Source organism: Polistes fuscatus, unplaced genomic scaffold, assembly GCF_010416935.1.
Source record: "Polistes fuscatus isolate 324 unplaced genomic scaffold, CU_Pfus_HIC Scaffold10, whole genome shotgun sequence".
In the NCBI taxonomy this organism is placed as follows: Eukaryota; Metazoa; Arthropoda; class Insecta; order Hymenoptera; family Vespidae; genus Polistes; species Polistes fuscatus.
The window spans coordinates 7,227,581-7,250,171 of NW_025112998.1; the positions used below are offsets into that span (position 1 = coordinate 7,227,581).

General features: G+C 30.5%; 3 protein-coding genes across 6 annotated transcripts; 1 reads left to right on the forward strand and 2 right to left on the reverse strand.

Moving 5' to 3' along the window:
* Positions 1 to 307: 307 nt before the first annotated feature.
* LOC122525971 (suppressor of hairless protein) lies at positions 308 to 5,685 on the reverse strand. 4 transcript variants are annotated; one of them, XM_043649018.1, is made up of 4 exons: positions 5,081 to 5,685; positions 4,550 to 5,011; positions 3,556 to 3,711; positions 308 to 3,203 (listed from the first exon to the last, which is right to left on the reverse strand). In XM_043649018.1, exon 4 carries the CDS (start codon positions 3,100 to 3,102, stop codon positions 1,582 to 1,584), a length of 1,521 nt encoding a protein of 506 aa, XP_043504953.1. In that variant the 5' UTR covers positions 3,103 to 3,203; positions 3,556 to 3,711; positions 4,550 to 5,011; positions 5,081 to 5,685; the 3' UTR covers positions 308 to 1,581. The 4 variants fall into 4 exon arrangements, with proteins under 4 accessions (XP_043504953.1, XP_043504954.1, XP_043504951.1 ...); XM_043649019.1 differs by having other exon boundaries at positions 4,550 to 4,586; positions 4,691 to 5,685; XM_043649016.1 differs by having other exon boundaries at positions 4,691 to 5,685.
* Positions 5,686 to 7,146: 1,461 nt separating this feature from the next.
* Positions 7,147 to 11,973, forward strand: LOC122524906 (DNA excision repair protein ERCC-5). Its single transcript, XM_043647410.1, has 9 exons — positions 7,147 to 7,613; positions 7,746 to 7,921; positions 8,161 to 8,592; positions 8,679 to 8,892; positions 9,001 to 10,268; positions 10,370 to 10,468; positions 10,555 to 10,768; positions 10,883 to 11,119; positions 11,198 to 11,973. The coding sequence occupies exons 1-9, from the start codon at positions 7,526 to 7,528 to the stop codon at positions 11,851 to 11,853; spliced, it is 3,384 nt and encodes a 1,127-aa protein (XP_043503345.1). The 5' UTR covers positions 7,147 to 7,525; the 3' UTR covers positions 11,854 to 11,973.
* LOC122524908 (glutathione hydrolase 1 proenzyme-like) lies at positions 11,882 to 18,136 on the reverse strand. The gene is made up of 11 exons (XM_043647426.1): positions 18,093 to 18,136; positions 16,218 to 16,362; positions 15,929 to 16,053; positions 15,664 to 15,803; positions 15,128 to 15,360; positions 14,892 to 15,052; positions 14,361 to 14,581; positions 13,626 to 13,821; positions 13,353 to 13,518; positions 12,669 to 12,815; positions 11,882 to 12,508 (listed from the first exon to the last, which is right to left on the reverse strand). Exons 1-11 carry the CDS (start codon positions 18,098 to 18,100, stop codon positions 12,320 to 12,322), a joined length of 1,731 nt encoding a protein of 576 aa, XP_043503361.1. The 5' UTR covers positions 18,101 to 18,136; the 3' UTR covers positions 11,882 to 12,319.
* Positions 18,137 to 22,591: the final 4,455 nt, after the last annotated feature.

Consider the following 22,591-nt stretch of genomic DNA (forward strand, 5'->3'; position numbering starts at 1 on the left):
GCACCTCCATTAATAGTCCTAGTAATTTTTAATAATTATAAATATTATTATAAATACCTATTTTTATACGCTGAATTATATTATATATATACATATGACTTATTTATAAAATACACTCAACATTCTTGTAATTATAACGTACAAATTTCGATTATGTACAGATTATTCTATTTTCAAATATAATAGAATTTGTTTTTATGCATATATTATGTATATCGTTGACTATTGTTTTTCTTAAACGTTGTATTTATTTTCATCGTAGTATTTAGGAATAGGAAACATTTTGGAGCATGAAGTAAAAATAATATAATGTAAATTATGTCAATTTATTCTATAACACATAGCGACATAAAAACTCATATGTATAGCTTTTCAATCTGATGCTTGTTCTCTTTTTCTTTAAAAAATATATTATTAAAGTTAAATATATTGTATAATACATTAGAGAAGTTTCTAATTATAGTCAATAATGGTAGTAGAGTTTTGTCTTTTGTTTATTACAGAAGCCATATTTCTGTAAAAAAATTATTCTTTCCACAATGCTTTGAAATACAATGCATCTTGCAGAAAATCAGTAAAATTATCAATAATACATTAATATACATATATTATCAATTTGGAAATTATGACGTTCAAGTCATAAAAACATTTAGATCGAAGCAACTTACATTTTTATTATATGTATATATATATTCATTAGAAATATACAATTATTAAAATAAATCGATATATCAACCAAGAAAGGTTGTTTAGGTGTCATTGTGGTAGAGACAAATTATATTGTCATATAGTTTCTTTCTATCGACAAGATGATCTCTGATCTTTATGGATCCAAGATTGATTTACATGCAACAAACACGCGTACTCATATTCATTCAAAGCTTCAATATTTAATGGACGTCTTAATAAATAATAAAATTTCTTTGTGATCTCGTTCTTGTATGAATCTATAAATGTGCAAAATATTGATTTATGCTCATTTCTAGACACATTGCACCTAAAATATTTATGTGTAACTATATCCTTTCAATAACAATAGTTATAAAGATTTAGTAAAAGTGAATGAATCACTGTTAAATGCACAACCATTCCTTCCCTATTGATATGCATTTATACAAGTTACATTGCATATTAAAATTGTTTTTTCTCGTATAGATAATACAATTATGCTGTTATATTTGAGTATATTATCCTATGAATGTCTTTCACTTAAAACCCGTTAACGTGTCTTTTTATTGCGTAACTCACTAATTATTCACATTTTTATCATGTAAACTCTTATGTATATCTAAGATTGCTATAAATTATTATCTCTGTAAATTTGTATCAACAACTTGTATGTCCATATATTAGTGTGTAGATAATGCACGTCATTGTACATATATTTTGCGCACCTTTTGCAAGGTGAGCCAAGTGTTACGTTTTTATACTGTCTAAATATCGTCCAGAACTATTGACTTCCATGGCTAACATCTTCTTGACGTAAATGCTACCCTTGATATTGTCAATGGATGCAAATGGAATATCATTTGTATCACTATGTTTTAGACTTTGGTTAATATTATAATTATCTAGAGAACATCAGAGACCTGATTGTGGAGGTTGATGTGTATTCCATGGTACATCAGCTATTGCTGATGACATACTAGCTTGATTGTGCATGGCACGTGGAGCCCTCATTATTTCGTCTGCTGGTGGGCAATGCGGACGTGGACCAGGTTCCGGAGTATAAGTAAATGTTAGACCAGTTGCATAAATGATTCCATCGTTTCGCACTAAAGAAACTGGAACTTGTGTAGGTTGACGTACCCACAACCATTCTCCTCTAAAGAGTGATATATCAGGTACAACACATAACATACTTTCTTGACATCTATACATTGTCTCTGCTTCTACATCTCCAAACCAAACTTGAAGATTAGGAGTAAAATTGTCACCAGTTAATTCAAGCATGGCAACATCTCCACCACCATTTAAGTGAAGACTATGGACAAGCGGTACCGGCGTTACGGGCGATCTTACTGGTCCCATGCCTTCAAAAAATTGATATTCTGCTTTATCAGTACTAATTATAGTCCAACAAGCACCGTCATTTATCATTTCCTTATTTGCTTCTTTAGGACATGGTGTTGCTTGGAATTGTATTATACGTTCCTGAGAAAGACAAAGATACATATGATCAGTATCTTTCATATAGAAGGCGCATTTATGCAGCTGTGATACAGGATCATCTGCTTCAAGACTGGCCATTTGCTTATCAACCTTGCGGATTACTAAACGTGGTAATGCCATTCCTGTGACCGAACATACTAACTTAACTGTGCTACCATAATGGACATATCCGTCGCGCACTTGAAATTCTTCTGACTCGCTTTCATTATCATCTAGCAAGTGAATCGTAAATGCACCCCATTGTGTAGAACTTGCATGGAAATTACCATTTTCTACATGGAGATAGCGAGTGCTAACAGTTTGTGATCTTAAGCGGTTAAAAAGTGCTACTCTTGTACCACTTGCAATACATAAATCTGCATTTTTTAACGATTGCTTTTTCTTTGAAGGTTTAGATATGACTTTTATTCTTTTACTATGAAATACACCAATGTCGTGTCCACTTCCATAAAACATTTTAACAGAGAGCATAAAATGTTTTCTTTTGTCAGAATCTGAGATGTATAATGTTTTTGCTGCACAATATTGTTTTCCATTATTGAGATCAAGTTGTTGCATATCTTGTTCAGAATTGCCAATTCCAATGAAAGCGCAAAGCTGAGCAGATTGTTCACTTTCACCTTCACGAAGCATCTGTTCTTGACGCATTCTCCAACCATCACCAAATAAATAAATACACGGTGGAGGACAGAAAAATCGCTTTTCATTACCATATGATTTTTGTGCTACCTTAGCATGTAGAATTACAATCATCATGTCACTTCGTTCGCGTAGATAACGTTCCATTGCTTCGCGTGTAAGTCTCTGCTCTTGTTGATCGGATCTATACAAGCCTGAGCCATAGCGAGGATACACCGACATGACTGAAGTCGGCGACGGAGGAGACTGCATCCCATGAGCCATTGTAGGCAATCCAAATTGGTGTGGCATATTTAAATTTTAATTTTATCTTCCAAATTAAGCAACACTTGGCTTCTCTGGTTAGCTATAGTCTCATTTCCTTTGCATATTTTATTCTTCCAAGATCTTACCTGTGAAGAAGAAGAAGAAGAAGAAAAATTGAATAATAAATAAAAGACTTGAATAATAATGCAATTTGTGGATCTACGAATTATTGTAAGAGTTGTAGATAATCTTATTATCTTTTAGATTAACTGATACATTCTTTTAATTCAATTCGATTAAGAATCCAATGATTTAAATATATTTTTCTTACTATCATAATAGAAAACATCTTAATAAATGGTTTAAATATCTTTATAATAGAACATAGAATGTGTTATTATATTCTTTTAATGAAATTCAAAAGTATACTTTTCTTTAAACCTTTATCGTGAGAAATATATTGTTGCTTTTTTATAGTACAAGCGGTAATTAACTTACAATATCTTGTTTTCAAACTAGTAACCGAGAATTGCTTGCCTTAATACAGGAAGAAGCAAATGTATGCGTGCCATGTGAACCAAGCTGAGATCATTTTTCTTTCATCAATTAATGGATTGTTTCTGGTGGTCATACTAACACCGTTACATGTCACATCTACAATTTATTAAATATATTTGAATAAGTTAGATTAATATATTATTGAAAGAAATGAAAAAGCAATACAAGTAGGCTATGTCAGATATTTTTATATGACCCTTTCTACAAATAGCTATAAAATAGAACACATTTACTAACTGATACATTATGAAGTTTAGTAATTTCAATGTATATACGAACGATTGCATCGCATATTTATGGATGATATTACTTGCAAAAATCTTTGAATGACTTTGACAGAATATCATCGAGTTTTCTGTTGCATAATTTATATATTAAAACAAATTATGCATGTAGTTCGACTAGACATGAGTTTAAATATTTCATGAGATGTGAATAAATTACAAAATTACATCTTTAGATGCAATCATATTTGCGCGTCATTAAACGGATATTACAAAGCTAATTAATTCTATCACAGAATATTTCTTAAATAAAGATTTCGAAATGAAAACTAAGGATACGTTTCTTCTATTCTCTGAGGAGATTTTCTATGCTTGTTATTATATAAATTTTTCAAAGAGAATCACTTCCAATTAAATCGCGCAATTCATCGTAACGTTACGAATGCAGGCAATTAAGTTAAAGCAGTAAGAAAAAAAAGAATATGTTATGAAAATGTAACATGATTGAACCTCGAGAAAAAAATCGAAATACAAGAGCGTAATAACAACAAATAACGAACTACTGACAGACCGACAGATAAATAAGACAAATAAGCGACTCTCTACTTAAATCGAAACAACGCTTTTTAATAGTAGCAATTCAAAATGAACACAAAACGCTAAACATTTTTTTCTTAATTTATATAAATACTTCTCTCTTATATTCTTACTTTTTTAATTAACATCATATGGATTTTATATTGTAACCTATGAAAATATCACATTTGTTTATTTACCTTCTTCTTATTGGATTGCAAGGTTACAGGAACACACCACTCATATAGAACTGAGGTTACGTTCTTAAGACTCACCTCATTTTCATTGGTAAACCGAATCTGAATCCATGTTCATGTGTATCTTTGAGGACCTTAATCATTTGTAAATTTCCTTCAATTCGCCGCCGATCGTTCACCATTCACCGAAACTCTACGCATCCTTTTCGCCTACTGTTTTTCTCTCTCTCTCTCGCTAATCCATTCAAAAAACACCTGTTCACTTTCCGAATTTTCCGAACAGTCCTGCCAATCGAAGTAAACGAAAAACATTCACCGGATGAATTCGCGCGCCACTTTAAATGTCCTTTCAAAGTACGCAATGTATATGATCACCTGATGTGATATTTTTCCTTTTTCCTTGAAATGATATTAATAGTAAATAACCAATTGAGTGAACAAACAAAATGTACATAAATATACACGTACATAAAATAAATAAATACAAAATATTTCAATGCGAGAGAAATAAATAATGTTTTTCGTGTTCTCTCGAAATCTTAGAGATGAGTAAGTGAAAAAGTACGTCTAACTATTTGGAACGCGTGAAACGCTCGCTCCTACCGACACTCATCGAGTAACTAAGTTCGGCGCGACAACGTAGAGTTATTACCGCCGCGTAAGTGGCTGCTTCAGGGCCGTATTCTAAGCAGATAGCGGAAGGGTGCTCTTTTCAGTAAATGAGTTGCTTTTTTTCAGAAGCTTTGAATTTTGTTTTATATCTTCAAATAAGTCATTCCCCGCTATCTAAAATATCACCTTCCGACTTTATCATTCGACGTTTTTTCTTATTTATCAGAACAATACTTCTCATAGTTAAATTCAGTTTTATTCATTTCTTTAAATTCAAACATTGGTGGAAAGCTCTTTCTTATACAAATTCGAGTTTTTTTTTTTTAAAGATAGAACAAAACTTTGAACCGTTGATAAAAATATCGCAATTATTCGAAACGACAGAGTTACATCACTGGATCGTAGTTTCTATTGTTTTACTGTTGTACAATGGCCCGTCCGACCCAAGCGCCTCCAATACCTCTTTTGCTCCCCACCTGAACGAACTATTCCCCTCTCTCCCCGACCGACCGTGGAATTGCTCCCGCAAAAGGATGTTGGGGTTACCCTAGGGGGCGTGGGAAAAACCTGCTGTGGGAAAGAGTGGGTGGCCTCTACCTCACTCCACTTTTGCGATGATGACGATACGATGTATATAAACCGCTGCGCCGCGTCTCTGCGATGGAGAGAGCAGAGAGAGAGAGAGTAAGAGAGTAAGAGAGAGAGAGAGAGAGAGAGAATGAGAGAAAGAGAGAGAAAGAGTTTCATACTCTGCCCAACATGCATGCACGTGTGTGTGTTAGTGCACGCGTTGTTGCACGTTGCGTGCATTCGTCGAGCGACGACGTGCATCCATGACTTGCTGCGTAATATAGAACGTGTGCGTGAACGCTCCAAGTTAATGCTTATAATAGTACTACGGTTGCCTGATCGCTCCTTTATCGATACTCAAATAAATATAAAATATGTGAACGACATTAATAATGGTCGTTTTTTTATTTTCAAACAACGGTCCTAAGAATTTACGTTATTTTAGATTATAATAATAAGCGAATGAAAAGTAGAAAAGAAAAAAACAATTACATTTTTACAGTCATAGTAGATATCAATTATATGGATGTTCTTTTCCTTTTATTTTTTTTTCTGTCATTTAAATGACCTAATCTCCTACAATTCTTTTAATTATCGTTTCACTCACGTATGCAATCTCTTTTTGAATGCAGTACTCTTCTCATGTAATTTTTCGAATTTCTTGTCTTTCCAAGTTCTCGTTATGATGTAAAAAAATAATTTCTTGTTGTTTTTACAATTAAAGTTGTAAAGATCAGGAAAATCATAAGTTTGACACGTTCTTAACTTTAGACTATATATAATAAGATAAGCTTCATTAGTAAACAAATATTTAGGCAATTAGGAATAGTATTCTTATGCTCTTAAAATATACCGTAGTCGTAAGATAAATATATGATAGCAAATTATGGAATAGAATATCGTTCCAAGAGAAAAATCATCTCTCCATCTTTTCGCTCATCTTCCCGCTAGTAAAACTGAAGCGTGAGAAAAGAACGTGTTAAAAGAGGAAACCTCTTGTATATATACATATACATACGTATACGTATGAACATGTATACACACACGTTGAATTCTATCTTGAAATGTTATACATTTTATTTATCAGTATATTTACTTAACTTCATTATAATTTTGTCTATTTTTCATAATGTTATTAATTTGAAATAAGATTAATAATACCTATATAAAAGAAAAACTACTCGTAAAAGGATAAGCTTAAAAGCAAAGAAATATTAATGAATTTATTGAAGAAAAAAGATTTCAAATGAAAAATATATATATATAATACAGCAATAGTTATATATGGATTTATAATTAGTATTGTAATTGTATATACTTAAATATAAAGTTATTTAACGTGTACCACGAACAGGGTGCGCTAGTTGTATTGTTTTCGTTTATCAGCTGCTTGTCACACCAGTCTATACTCATTTCACATTCTTATATTAATTATTATAAAATATAATTCATTAGGGTATCAATCCAGTTTCAAATAATAATAATTAAAAAATATTCATATATATGTCGTAATAAATGCCAATTTTTTAGCATTTGTTAGAATATTTCATAGGAAACGATAATGTAAGTAGAGTTTCTTAGAATAAGTTAGACAGACTATGGATTAAAAGATACGGTATGATAATGCTGGTAGGAAGTACATTGTGAAAGTACTTGTATTATTTTTAATCTTTTTCAACAAATTTTCTATTTAATATATACTAAACAAAGTAGAAATTTTATTCTGATATCATGGGAGTACTTGGCCTATGGCGATTAATTGATGCTACTGGAAAACCAGTTCCTTTGGAAACATTAGAAGGAAAAGTTTTAGCTATCGGTGAGTAACTATTAACTTTTATATTTCTTTTTATAAAATTACTTTATTTATAGAAAAATATTAAAATCTATGTTTAGTACTATTGAAATTTGTTAGTCAGATATGTAATGACAATTTCGATGCATTTTTCAGATGTCTCTATATGGATTCATCAAGTGTTGCAAGGATATCAAGATCGTCATGGTAATCCTAAACCCAATGCGCACTTAATCGGATTATTTAATAGGATTTGTAAGCTATTGTACTATAAAATCAAACCGGTGTTTGTCTTTGATGGGGGTGTTCCCATGCTTAAAAAATCTACAATTGTAAGTAGTAGTGTGCGGCAGTGTGCGAACCAATATTTTATTAATATATTTTTATGTAACACATTAGCTTTTTCTTTTCTTCTTTTCACAAAGATTGAAATAGCATATAATGTAGCAAGAGAAGCGTATTGTAGTAAAGTTGTTCATCCATCTTGATTATAATATTACCTGTAGATAATTAGCACAGCGTGAGAACCAGGTAGTGAGAAAAGAGTCTCCTCATTCTTTTGTGTTTGTAGGCTGCACGCAGGAAGCAGAAATCTATTGCTACGAGTAAGGCACAGAAGATGAGGGCAGATTTGATAAATAACTTGATAAAACATACAGTTGTGAAAAGTGCATTAAATAAGAAAAATGTAGATGGAAATATTGAATCTTCTGAAATATCAACAGTAAAACATATTTATGGTAAACCATCTGTAAACGATGTTTTCAAACTACCAGAATTAACTAATATGGATGAAAAGGACTATATAAGTAGCGATGACTCAGATTCATCTATGCAATTAAGTCCAAGAAAGCAAACTAAATGGATGGGCAATATTCACAGCGTAGATCTGTCTACTGCGGAGTTTAAATCACTGCCTGCTGATGTGCGTTATGACATTCTTACAGATCTTAAGGAAACTAGAAAACAGAGTTCATGGGGACGTTTACATGAAATGCCTGAAGTATATATTTTATTTTATCATGTTTTACGAAACTAGAATGAATTTGGAATTTGTAAATTCATAGTTTGATATTATTTTTATTTCAGGAATCTAATAAATTTTCTACTTTTCAAATGAAACGTTTATTAAAACGTAGATTCGTACAAGAATCGTTAGAAACTGCCGAGCAAGAGATGGGAGGTAAAACATTAACTTTAGAGGAATTGGAAAAATTATTAACTGAACAGGGTGTTCAGACTAATAGAGATAATGCGTACCGCATTGCATCAGATAGTACATCTAGAGTCATTTATATTAGTGGTAAGTTGGGAGCAAATATTTCTAAATTTCTCTATTTTCTGAAAAAGTATCTTTTTAAAGAAATATTAAATAAGCTTATTATTATTATTATTTTTGATTATTTTTTAGATAAAGATAAATTAATTCGTAATACTACTCAGGATAAAACAAATAAGGAAGATGTCTTAGAAAGCATAAATGAGGAAGTTGAACCTGTTGCAGGCCCCAGTGGCATTACAATAACTAATAAAAGCCTAAATGAATTTCAACTAAGCGACGGAGATAGCGATAGTAATTTGACAAGCTATAGCAATTCTGTACCTATTATTGACAATATAAATGAATATGAACTTGGTAGCGATTGGGAATCAGAAAGTGAAAAAAGTGAATCTTTACCGTTTCCTAAAAAGTATTTGAATAAAAATACCATTAATCCTGCTTTAGCATATATGTTAGAGCATAGTGGTTTAACGCAAGAACAAATAATACAGCTTATGGAACAAAATAGTAAAGAGAGTAAGAAAATAACTGATACTCATTCAAGTGGAAGTACAAAATCATTACCTGCATTAGATCCAACTATAAATAATGTAATAAAACATCAAGAAATGGAAGAAGATAAAATTACTGAAGACAATATATTAGATGTCAATCAAATTGCGGAGAAGAGTATATCTTTGTACCCATCAGAGAACTCTAATTCAAATGTTACAACAGAAAGCATTGAGTATAATAGTAGCGATTTGCAGTTTATAAAAGATAATGATCAAATCATTTCGTGCGAGGAGAGAGTTGAGTGTCAGAAGCAACCTGTCCCTATAGAAAATATGCGCCAGTTAGATACACATACGACTGATTCAGATTCTGATGAATTTATCGAAATACCAGATGTTCCAGTACTTTATTCAAAAGGGAATACTAAAAAACATGATATCGAAATAACATTTAAATCTGATGACAAAATTGAAGAAGATATATTTGCTGATGTATTTAAAGAGTCAAGTCGAGATGTATTTTCACACGCTACTGAATCTACTGAATCTCTTACCCCTTCAGCTATAGAACACACTGCTTCAAAAATCGTTTCTGAAGATTTAAATAAAAACAAGAGGAAGAATGAGGAAGAAAGTGAACTTTCAGGAACTGTAATATCCAAAAGTTGTAGCGTTAACGAAATTTCATTAGATAAAAAGACAGATTTGCACGAAGAACGTGTTCATATAAATATCCAATCCAGTATTGTGGACGAAGAAGAAAGTAAGAAAATTCAAAAAAACAAGACTTGCATAGATGGAGAACCAGAAGTAGTTAGTGATGGAGGTAAATTATCGGAGGATACGACGAAAGGAAAACAGGAAATTTTGCCTAGAAATGAGACTGAACTTTTAGAGTTAAAGGTATGGTCAATTAAAACAGAGTTATGTTTTAATGCAGAAATATATTGTAATTATCCTATTTCATATTCACACTCGTGCTTAGGTAGATTTTCTAAATGTAGGCAAATCTAGAGTGTGAACAAATTCAATTAGCGGAAACTATGGGTAAATTGGAGAGGCAAGCTACAGACATATCCGATCAAATTAGAATTGAAGCTCAGGTAAAATTTGTTTTATTATTTTTTATGGTCTGTTGCATTTCTCATCGAGGTTCATTGAGTTTACATAATATTATGTAATATTATAGGAGCTTTTACGTTTATTCGGTATACCTTATGTTGTTGCACCAATGGAGGCAGAAGCTCAATGTGCTTATTTAGAACAGATTAATCTTACCGATGGGACGATCACAGATGACTCCGATATTTGGCTTTTTGGAGGTCAATGCGTTTATAAAAACTTCTTCAATAACAACAAAACAGTATTGCAATTTCGATCTTGCGATATACAACATCATTTTAGTAAGAAATACAAATTTATGCCTTAGAATATTAATTTTGAAATATCACACGTGCGTGCCAATACTATTATGTTTGCACATATATATATATATATATAACATTATTTTTTCTTAGAATTGACTCGTCATCAATTAATACAATTAGCTCTTTTGGTTGGAAGCGATTATACTACAGGTATACCTGGTATTGGTCCTGTAACAGCACTTGAAATATTAGCCGCATTTCCCACACAAGGAGATAATTTGTTACATGGTTTAATCAATTTCTGTTTATGGGTACAAAGGGATAAATCTATAGATTCTAGCAAAAAAGCCTTACGTAACAAGTTGAAAAATATACAAATCGAAAAAGGTAACCTTGAAACGCAATATCTAAACGTAATTATTTTCCATTTAGAGATGATTATATCTGTTGGAATATGGTTAACAGGTTTTCCAAGTCAAGCTGTTGTACAAGCATATATGTTTCCTGCGATAGACGAATCAAAAGAAAAGTTTACATGGGGTCGACCTAATTTGATATTATTGTCGGATTACACGGGTCTTAAATTTGGATGGACTAAGGATAAATTCAATGAGGTAATAAAGCCAGTAATAAAAAGAATGGAGGAATCTAAACAGCAACAAACAATAGAATCATATTTTAAATTAAAAGCAATACCAAAGTCCATTGAAATGAATTTAAGTAAGAGAATTAAAAAAGCTGTTAATAGCTTAAATGGTGGTAATGTAGAGTTGGATACAAATGAAACTGATACGAATGAAAAGACGGGAAAGCGTATTAACAAACGAGTACCTAAAACACTAAATAAAGGAAAGAATGGCGACCATGTAAATCTTATTGAATCAAAGGATATAAGTGGAAAGTTGACATCTAATACATCTATTAATAACAATGAAAAAAATATCAAGGAATATATACCACAGAGAGAAAAAGACAAAGCAAATTCTTTGAAAAAGAAAATGCACGCAATAGAAGTATTTAGAAAATCTAAATCTGGATTAGATAAAACTAAAAAGATCAAACGTAATGTTCGGAAAATAGTACAAGAAGCGAAACTTTCTGAAAGTAGCGATAGCAATTAGAAAATAGATAGCTATTAAAACTCTAGAATTTTCATCATAAAATCATCAGCAAATCATATTTGCTGATTTCTTTTTTATTACATAATAGAATAAAATCACAGTTTATAATGTATACTTACAGTACGAGTATTATCATATAGAATTTACTTAGTTTCCTTTTTTTTATTTACATGAGCTGTTAATCAACTAATGAATAGCATAGAGTATTATTTAACTTATCAAATTTAATACTGAATATAGTTTATTTATATATTCTTATGAATATAGTTAAGACATTTAGTATAGGAATACGTTTTATAAACTTTGATCTATTTTATATTCGATTTGTTTCTCATCTTGGCACACTTTTGTTTAATTCATAGATCAAGGTATACAGTTACTATTAAAAAAAGATACGAATCGTGCATTATTCATTTACTTTTTGCATGAAAAATATGGGAATGTTACGAAAGCGGAAGGAGAAAGATTAAAATCCAGCCACACTTCCCTGTCTTCGATAATCTGAATTCGCTGTTATACCACTTGCATCATTTACTACTGCAGTGATAGCGCTTCCTATACCCGTAAATGTCGTTACATTATGTTTAACATCACGTAAATATTGTATTATATCAGGACAGTATCCTTTTTCTGTTTGAGCTGTCATCGGAAATAACTATGTAAAAAAAAAGGCACTATTAGTAACTATGTTATTAGTAATTTATCTTATGTTTTTTAATATGAAAATCTATCTTGTAATAATCGCTCTATTAAAAAATGAAAAAAAATCAATAAATAACGGTAGTAATTTGATAGTAATCAGTTAATATCATTACCTGATGATGAATTCTATAAGCATCGATCGCTTCCTTTATATTGTATCCAGCCCAAAGATTTAATATTATACTGGAAGCAATAGCGGTCGTAATTTTAGTACCGCCCGCGGCACCGATCACCAATCGTGCTACTTTGTCTTTATCTACCTATAATTAGCAATGGTATATATGAATATATGTCTGATTTGATTATGTATATACATCGTCCTACATCTCATTTGACTAGAAAATTTTCATTTTCTATTGTCGGAAAATCTTGATCTATTACTGAAAACGAGTATGCAGAGAGCCATAAGCAATATTAAGTTAAACCCATAATCATTGTGAATGCAACGCAATTACATCATTGAATATAATGATTCTTAGAATTGAGTATATTTCATCGTGTCTGCATTACTACTACTTTACTGGTAACTCTTGAAGTTTCTTTCTACGAATTTTCCGTTCACTTTCGCAATATAAGTATCATAACACTCGCGCAACTCTGACGCAACCTGATATTACTTATAAGCACTATTGATGAATACGTTTACAATTATACTTTTTGCAATCATAAATGTCAAAGTCAGCGTTGTCTACAAATATCGAAAACGGTTATCGAATAAATGTATTGAACGTATCGATCTAACTTAATGTTAACTTAATTAACGGTTAATTAGAAGTAAGATTTGAGGAGACATTTACCACTATCGTCGGACTCATAGAACTTAAAGGCCTTTTGCCTGGTTTAATAAAATTAGCTGGTGATGGCGGAACTCCAAACCCGTTGGTTATATCAGGCGAACTAAAGTCATCCATTTCGTCGTTGAATATTATACCAGTAGATTTCGAGCGAATCATTGCTCCGAAACTAATATGACAAAAAAAAAAAAAATCGAATAGAGTTATTATTTATTACATCTTAAACCAATTTAGAATTTTATGATTACGTCGATTAAAATCGATCAACACACTTACACTTGGTTGATTGTAGAAGTAACCGATACCGCAGAACCATCAGGTGCCAACACAGAGACGTGGGCAGTTCCAGAATCCGTAGTGGTTGCCGTAACGGCACCATAGTGTTTCGGATCGTTACTTGTTTCGTAGTCTTTTATTTCATTTCTTATTGCTTTCGCATAATCGCTTGACGTCAGATTTGTTAACAAACTAACTACAAAAATGATAAGTAAGTTTGTTCATAAATGTACAATGTAAACTCTTTGAGGATGATAAGTATATTCTCTCGTTAATTCTTTCGTTTGCTCGATTTTAACGAGTCATATGATTACGTTATGATCAATTAACTTTCCTAGAAAGAAACGATTAATTTCGTAATTCTTCTGGGAAAGATGAAAACGTCAAATGATGTTAATGTGACGCTATATTTTAATCGACACGAAGAAGCTATAATTGTAGTAAAAGGAATCAAATCTACTACAAAATGTTTAATTGATTTTTAACATCCTAACACCTTAGATGAATGAATTTATTTACATTTAATATATATCATTTTATCTTTATGAGGGCTACGCATGAATGTCTGTCTATGTGTATCTATTTCTTAGTCGATAAAAATTGATGTGAATCCTTGAATCATTCGAGTATAGCAGGGAAAGAGAGATATTGTTGCCATGCTATCTTATCTCAGATCAATTTAACGTTCCATTATTCTGTCAATTAATTAACTTGTACAATTTCTTAGTAGCTCACCAATATTGACAAATTCAGGGTCACCTAACTCCGTTCTTCTTGCGTAAGCCCATTTGAAGGCTTCAACGATACGATGCCACATGATGTTCTGATTATCGGTTGGTACGATACCTTGAAGAACGTTGATAATGAATGCAAGTATTACTCCGGAACCGGGTGGAGGTGCTGTGTAGACTGTTAAATTATCGATATTTATTTCGATTGGTTTTCTCCACCTGACACTGCAATGAAACATTAACTTGAGAAATCATTTGGAATTAGAAGAAAAGGACTTTACATTGATGATTTCATGATCATTTCAAGATCTTACTATATCTTACTATCAATACTTAGTTGCTTATTTTGATAGATTATATCTCTTTACAGTATTAATCAATTCTTAATTATAATTCAAAGATAGTGATTGATTAGAAAAATGTCTAATATATATATATATATATATATATATATATATATATATATGTTAGAGGTTTTTTTTCAAGTGTTATGGAGATTAATCGATATTAATCGAAATTATTTATATGCACGAACCTATAAGTTAGAAAATCTTCTTTGGTAATGATGCCATTGAAAGATTGAATTTCAGCAACCATTTGATCGGTCAAAGTGCTGTTATAAAACACGTCTGGTCCATTCTTTGCTATTAGACTTAACGTCTCAGCCAATTTTGGTCTCTTTATTCTTTCACCTACCTGAAAAGAAACCAAGTTTATTCGAATGGTATTTGAATAAAGTGACTAGTTAATCAGTTAGCACAAAACGTTTACCTTCCATGGCCGTCTAGTAGCTGGATCGATAAGGATCTCGGCCAATGTACTTTCTGCTTTAATTTTAGATTCTTTACTGATGAGATAGGCATGAAGATAATCGTTGATAACAGAGCCTATCAAACACAGTTCGATCGTTGGTTTGAACAATTCTGACCAATCTAATTTGCCATATTTTTTATGGGCTTCCCAGTATCCTCGTAATTCACCTGGTACAGCCACTGCTAAACCACCTGTAAAAACAACGAATACGTGTAAGCAAGAAGTTTGCCTTAACATTGAATAATTGATTAATAAATTTTAACGAATGAGAAAGAGCATTTGTTTCTTTAAGATAAAATAATTGATTTTGATTTCTAATGGAAGAAGAAAAATGGTTTGAATTTCTTCGAGATTTAAACAAATACTCGCGTAGACGAAAAAAATTAATCTTATAAATACGTCGATAAATCGAATGTATGTATTCGATATCAGTGAAGAACAAAAGTGAAGAACAAAGGAAAATAAAGAAGATACGTATATACATATGTACTTACCGTACAATGACAAATTAGGATCTCCTTTAAACATCTTTTCCGTGGCTTTGGCTGGAGCTGTTTCTCTTGCATCCAAGTAGTCGGCCGTTTTATTTTCTGCATCCCATATTGTCATCAGAAAACCACCACCAAGTCCCATACTAAACAATTCACAAGAAAATGTGATACTTTTCGTTATATGAATAAGAAAGTGCTTACGCGTTAGTGCCTAAATAAAAAGAAAAAGAAGAAAAGAAGAAAAATGAAGAAACTTGATAAAACGTACCTGTGCAATGAAGCTACACCTTCGCAAAGAAGAGTAGCTATAGCAGCATCAACGGCACTTCCATTTTTCTTCAATATACCGACGCCTATTCTAGCACATTCTTGTCCATTTGTTGATACCGCTGCCTGTTTGTGCGATTATCGATTATCGTGATGACATGCAATAAGATCCATTCTCTTTTCAGTGACGTTTTTATTGTCAGTGATATAACAACTTCAATCTTCGTTTCACTTATTGCTATTAGTAAATATTACGCTTGATTGAAAAACGAATATTAAGCGATATTTACCTGTCTGTATTGTCCGAGTTCCGAAATACTATTGAATTTGATGTCGCATCCTCCTCGTTGAATAATAAATACTATAATAACGGCTATTATTACAGATACGATTAACAGGACGCATACACCGAACAAAAGGAGTTTCTTCTTCGCTCTGTGCGACATATTAAATAATGCCTTGTTAATTTATTAATAATATTAGAATAATACTTTTGATAATTTATAACATTGTAGTAATAATTTAAATTTTGTAATATTTTCAGATATTTTGCTTTAATCAGAATATTGTTCCTTTTAGAAGAAATCATTATTTTCTTAAACTTTCTAATAAGACTTTATTTAAAACTTATATTGAAAAATAGCGAAAGAGAAAAAGATACATTTTCTGAGTTAAAATTGTCATTAATATTTTACCTACATTGTGACTATAAATTGATTACATAAAATTAACGTATAGAAAAAAAATCATTACGGATTTATGATTGTAACGTATAACAATGGCGTATCAAAGTATCAAAGCCACATTGAAAGTGAAATCGTGATGAAAAAACCTTCAATTACAAATGCATCTGCGGTTAAATATCATTTTGGTTTTTAGTCATTATAGTTTAACGAAGCTTTTTTTTTATCATCGGTATAACTATAAATATTATTTCTTAGGAATTTCTTTTCGGAAATAAAGTACTTACGAATTCTATAATAATTATTCACTCTCTATTGATGCGTTTATACTAATAGTACACGTTTATACTAGTTTCTATCCGAACACGTTTCTAATTAAATTCAATGTGCGATGCGCATCTATCGGTAGAAAATGAATGATATGTAGGTGCGATCGCACACATACTCGTTTACTATGCCAATCACAAGGATTACATAACTCCTATAGACTTCATTCGGTTTGCTTTATTGCATACTTATCCGCAGATTGGATACTGTTATATTCCTAGAAAGTTCGATAAATTAAGCAACTACTCGAACGAATTGACGAGAATTTATATTTTCTTTTTTTATTCTCGCTTTCTCTCTCTCTCTCTCTCTCTTTCATTTTTATTAAAAACGTGTTACATTTTGTCAAGTATCTGTCAAGTTTCAAAAACAAAAAATAACAAATGATTACAAAAGACTTTGTTTTAAACGTTGGACGGATTTATTTTTAGTTTCTCTAATTGTTGATGTTTAGGATTTACACGTTAAATATAAAATGTTTATAGATCATTTTTCTATTTTTATTTGAAATCATAAAGATGATATTATGTATCATTAGTTAATTAATGAATGATCATTGTCTTTATTGTTCAACGCTCAACGTAAATGCTTAATTACAATATAATTATTTCTTGTAGTTAAGAATAATTAGAGAACAAAATATCCGAGATTGAAATGTCAGAGTAAGATATTATAGTATTTTAGTTATCCTTGATATCTTTCTTATATCTCTTCATACCAGTATTACATTTTGCGAAATGTGTATACGAATGCGTTATCGGATAATATTCAAGATAAAGAATATAGATAGTAATCAAATTTTAAATGTGGAATATTAATCTCGATAAAGATACAACTCGCTCGAATGAATCATATTACGATGACATGCGCGAAAATCAAACTACGATTACTATGAAACTATGATTTTTCTCTCGATTACGATATTTTTCGAAATATATAACAATTCATTGGATCACTTAACAAATGAGGATTTTTCAACAATTTTGCAACGTTAACTACGGATAAACGGATGAACACTAAATGTTTTTAGATAAAAGAGAATAGAAAATAAGACATTTATGTAACGTGCACTTTGTCGCGGTAATACATGAAAAAACGATAATCTAATCACTTTCCTTAATTATATGTAGAACAAAGAAGGAGAAGTGTACTAACCCGATCATGTTATGCGAGTGAACGTGTGCCACTGAGGAACGCTTAACGTCAACTAAATACTTCGCCGAGTTGCCTGTTTCTTTTATAACACACTCTAATATGATAATAGTATTTCTTAATAATTCACAATAATTTCATTTCTTATTTTCAAAATACGAATAATTATAATATTCTATTTATCGTTTATTCTTACATTGTAATGTTTTTTACCTTATATTATTTTTATTATATTATTTGCTGCTCTCTTTATTATTCATTTCACTATTTTAAATATTAGCTTATTTGATTATATTTCCTAATTTACCAAGATAAATTTAAAAACATTTTATAATTACATATATTATAATATACATACTTTGTACAATGACTTGCTTTAATGGGTCTGGCCATCCAAATCGTTTGAAAAATGAGTATATTTAAAAAAACTTCTCTCTCTCTCTCTCTCATATATTGGAAAATATAAAATGAAATATTTTATTTTCGAACGTACAGTAAAACACGGTTTCAGAAATGTCACAAATAAATTTTTGACAAAAATATTAAAAAAATAACAGCGCCGCAGCAATTTTCGCGGAGGCCCTTTATACGACGCGCGCATACCTGGTTGCAAATGTATCACCGTTATGTTGCATCTGACAATAAAAAAAAAAGGCACGTGGACTTCACACGCGACTGAAGTGAAATTTCTTAAGTTTTTCCTGCTATCTTTCGCAAGTTTTATCCGATTGATATTTTCTCGTTTATTTTCTCACCACTCAAATAACGTGCTCCCCTCAAAACCTTTCACTTTCTGTAGCGCTTGAAAATTTTCAGTACCCTCTCAAAAGAAATTTTACTTGAAAAAAGAAAAAAAAAACAAGAAGTTAGTTTAAGCTAAGTAGGTATATAAAGCAATCATTTATAAAAAGTTATAATTTTCAAATATTAAAGCGAGCAGTTACTGTCTATCGAATGCTCCTAAAGTTCGATTTATGTACATACATATGTATACTCCGTTAAAGGACATAGACAAGTAAAAATACAAAAAGTAACCAAGCTTGTATAAAAAAAAGGAAGTCATTAATCGAATCATAAACAATTTAACAAAGAAAAATATTAGATAGCAAGTTATATCATGTTATTATAGCTTAAGAGCTAAATAAGAAATAAAATTCTTTAACTTAAGAGCCCATGGAAAGCAGGCAAAACATATTTTATCAAAATTCAAATTTCGTCCAGGTAATCTCTCATACCTACCATACATTAGAAGGAGACTAACTAAGCTCGGCGGAGATTCCTATGGCGCCGCTTAGTTAGCAAAGGTACAAAATTTAGACCAATTTTAAAAGCATTTTTTTAAGGCTGATATTTGGATATTTTATTATTTACCATTCATTATTATTATTCAAAAACAATAATGGCAGACGATTATGACGATTCTAAAGTTATGGTAGACATTTTTGAAAAAAAATGAAATTTTAAATGTATTTTAACAAATCTGAAATTTTCATATGTTATTTATTATAGTATTAGGAGTCTACATTTTATACGGCAGACATTTTTTTCGTTAATAACACTATATCGGTAATAGTAATGCTCTACTTTTTTCTTATATGCCGTCGGTAACTGCCACTGTCGGTAACGGCCGCCGTCGGTAACTGCCATTGTCGGTAACTGCCACTGTCGGTAACTGCCACCGTCGGTAACTTTCCGACTTTGCAAATATATGACCGTCGGTAATAATAGATTCCTATTTTTAAAACTTCGACCGTTTTTAATGAGAGTTTGTATTTTAATAATATTGACCGTCAGGAACCTAAATACAAAATATTACCGACGTAGAGTAAAAAAAAATTTTAAGTCTACTATTACCGACGGTGGCAGTTACCGACGGTCGAAAAGATAAAGGTAGAGCACTACTATTACCGATATGCGCCTTAGCCGCCCTGCCACTATAGTGGCTTTTGCGATTATTTTTTCCAGGTCGATGGCCACTATAGTGGCTCACTCCAGTAGCTTACTTATTCATAGTTTGAATTAAATAATCGTCTCCATAATCATTCATATTTAAGTGAAATGTTAAAGTTAAAGTATGTACAATATATTTTTAAGAAAAATTATAATATAATCATTAAGAAATCTTTACGTAAATTTACATTAACGACAGTAGATATATGAAATTACAAGAATGTAAGAAATTGTATAATAAGACTCTCCGTACTGGAATGACATCTGCGGGAGATTAAAAATATTACTTGCCTATGATAAAGTAGCAATGACAATATAATAAATAAAAAAAAAAAAATAATAGGAGAGATTAATGTTTCGAATAAAAAAATTGTTTACTATACTACAATGAAAAAGAATTCACGCATGATAATGTAAAAATTCTTTAACATCCATCAATGCATATATTCTTATTACAAATACATTTCGCAAAAATCCAAATCCGATTTAAAAGAAAAATACATATAAAGAAAAATAATTATTGAAGTATAATGAAAGAAGAAGAAGAAAAAAAAAACCGAAAAGAATTAAACAAATTAATTCCCAATATTTCGATACAATAAAGCAGATTAATCAATACTAGTAACATAACAAACAATACCATACCAGATTCACGTAACACAACTTACAAAATAAAAATTCAAATATGCAATAATCAATGAAACTTCCTGTTAATTACGAAAACTATTTAATTATAACGATAAAAAAATATCTCTCAAGATAGTAACGAACGTTGAAAATAATGTACAGGAAGAAAAATATACAAAGGATTCTTATATAAGAAAGGAGAAAAATTATAAATAATTACAAATATTTATGAAACAAAATATATGCGTTTAAAAATAAAATATAAAAAAATAGAAATAAATAAATAAATAAATAAATAAATAAATAAATAAGGAGTAAGAGAGATAGTCGAAAGAGTGATACCCACCAAGTCGTCCAGACCAAAAACGGGCGAAGGACGATGAGTGAGTGAGATAGAAAGAAACAGAATAATACAAAGGAAAGAGAGGCCGAGAGAGAGAGAGAGAGAGAGAGGGGGGGTTTGGGAAGAGAGCCAGGAGTCCATCAGACTAAAAGAGTGGCTATCGTACCGGCTAAGGGCTATTTCATGTTAACCGCACTCACCGAGTCCTTTTTTTTCCCCCTTTTTCTTTCTCTCTCTCTCTCTATCACTATTTTCTTTACATTTCTCTTTTTATTCCCCTCCAGGAGTTTTTGTAGAGCGCAAACGTAGCACCGCCCCTTTTCGATCCCTTCTCCTCCTTTTACTCGAGTCCTTCGACTCTACCCTTTTCTCTCTCTCTCTCTCTCTCTCTCTCTATCATTCTTCCTTTCTTTTTCTTTCTCATACGTCTTTGACTCTTTTTCTTATCCTTCGGATTGTTTTTTCATTTCTTTATTTTTATATTTTTATTTTATTTTATTTTTAATTTTATTTTATTTTTAATTAAATCGTCTTTCTCTCTCTCTCTCTTACCGTTTCGACGATTTTTATAAAAACACGAGCTACGAATTATCGTTGGATTTACGGTTTGCAAATCGAGAATAATTTGTTGTTTCTAAAGAAATGAGAGAGAGAGAGAGAGGGAGTTATGTGTGCATTATTTTTGATCTTTTATTTTTACGATTTATAATTATAATCGACATTTAATAATAATTTGTAATATAAATTGATGATACCGTTAACGTGAATATCAAATATATATATGTTATTTAAATTTTAATGTAAAAAAAAAAAAAAAAGATAAAATAATAGATTTTAGTTAGGAAAGATTTGAATATTATAAATATTATTTATTAGCATACTCGATAAATTTATTATATTATTTTTATTATTATATTATTTTTTATATTTATTATATTATTTTATTATATTATATTATTTATTATATTATATATTTATTATATTATTTTTTATATATTTGTCAAATATAAATTAGAATTTATATATATATATATTATTTATTTAATTTTATATATTTATTACATATAATTGGCGTTATTTAAATTTGCGTTAGTTTAATCATACAAGAGATAAATTTAGATTATAAACGATGTAATATTTCCGAGCGAAAAGTTATCTAAATTTACGTTAATATCTCTAATGAAACGTTAACAAAATTACATAAAATAATTAAAAACAAATATCGTATAAATATTTGTTGATAGGAAGGGGGGGTGAAGTATTTTATAAGATTCTGATTAATTTAAACGTAAGCTGGAATACGATACGAAAAATCTTTGTATAAAACAATTTTGCAAATGATTTTATTGATTGAAAATTATTATCTACGATTGTAGATAAAAATGAAAAAAAAAAAAAGAACCGAACATCCGGGTATATTCGTTAGTTAGTTATTTAAATAAAAGGAGAGAAAAAATAATGAAATATAATTGATTTATTATTCGAAAGAATAATATTTCTTCGTGATTATTATTATTATACTATGTATCATTGAAAAATGCGTAATGAAATTTCTATCTCTCGCGTCATAAATTGAATACAT

What these genes read in the sequence shown, in the direction of transcription:
- LOC122525971 (XM_043649018.1), bottom strand. Translation starts at nt 3,102, where the DNA reads ATGCCACACCAATTTGGATTGCCTACAATGGCTCATGGGATGCAGTCT.
- LOC122524906 (XM_043647410.1), top strand. Translation starts at nt 7,526, where the DNA reads ATGGGAGTACTTGGCCTATGGCGATTAATTGATGCTACTGGAAAACCA. An exon ending in AGGAAAAGTTTTAGCTATCG is followed by an intron (nt 7,614 to 7,745) that starts GTGAGTAACTAT and finishes TGCATTTTTCAG; the next exon opens with ATGTCTCTATATGGATTCAT. An exon ending in CTGAACTTTTAGAGTTAAAG is followed by an intron (nt 10,269 to 10,369) that starts GTATGGTCAATT and finishes TTCTAAATGTAG; the next exon opens with GCAAATCTAGAGTGTGAACA.
- LOC122524908 (XM_043647426.1), bottom strand. An exon ending in CTACTAGACGGCCATGGAAG is followed by an intron (nt 15,053 to 15,127) that starts GTAAACGTTTTG and finishes GTTTCTTTTCAG; the next exon opens with GTAGGTGAAAGAATAAAGAG. An exon ending in ACTTCTACAATCAACCAAGT is followed by an intron (nt 13,519 to 13,625) that starts GTAAGTGTGTTG and finishes TTGTCATATTAG; the next exon opens with TTTCGGAGCAATGATTCGCT.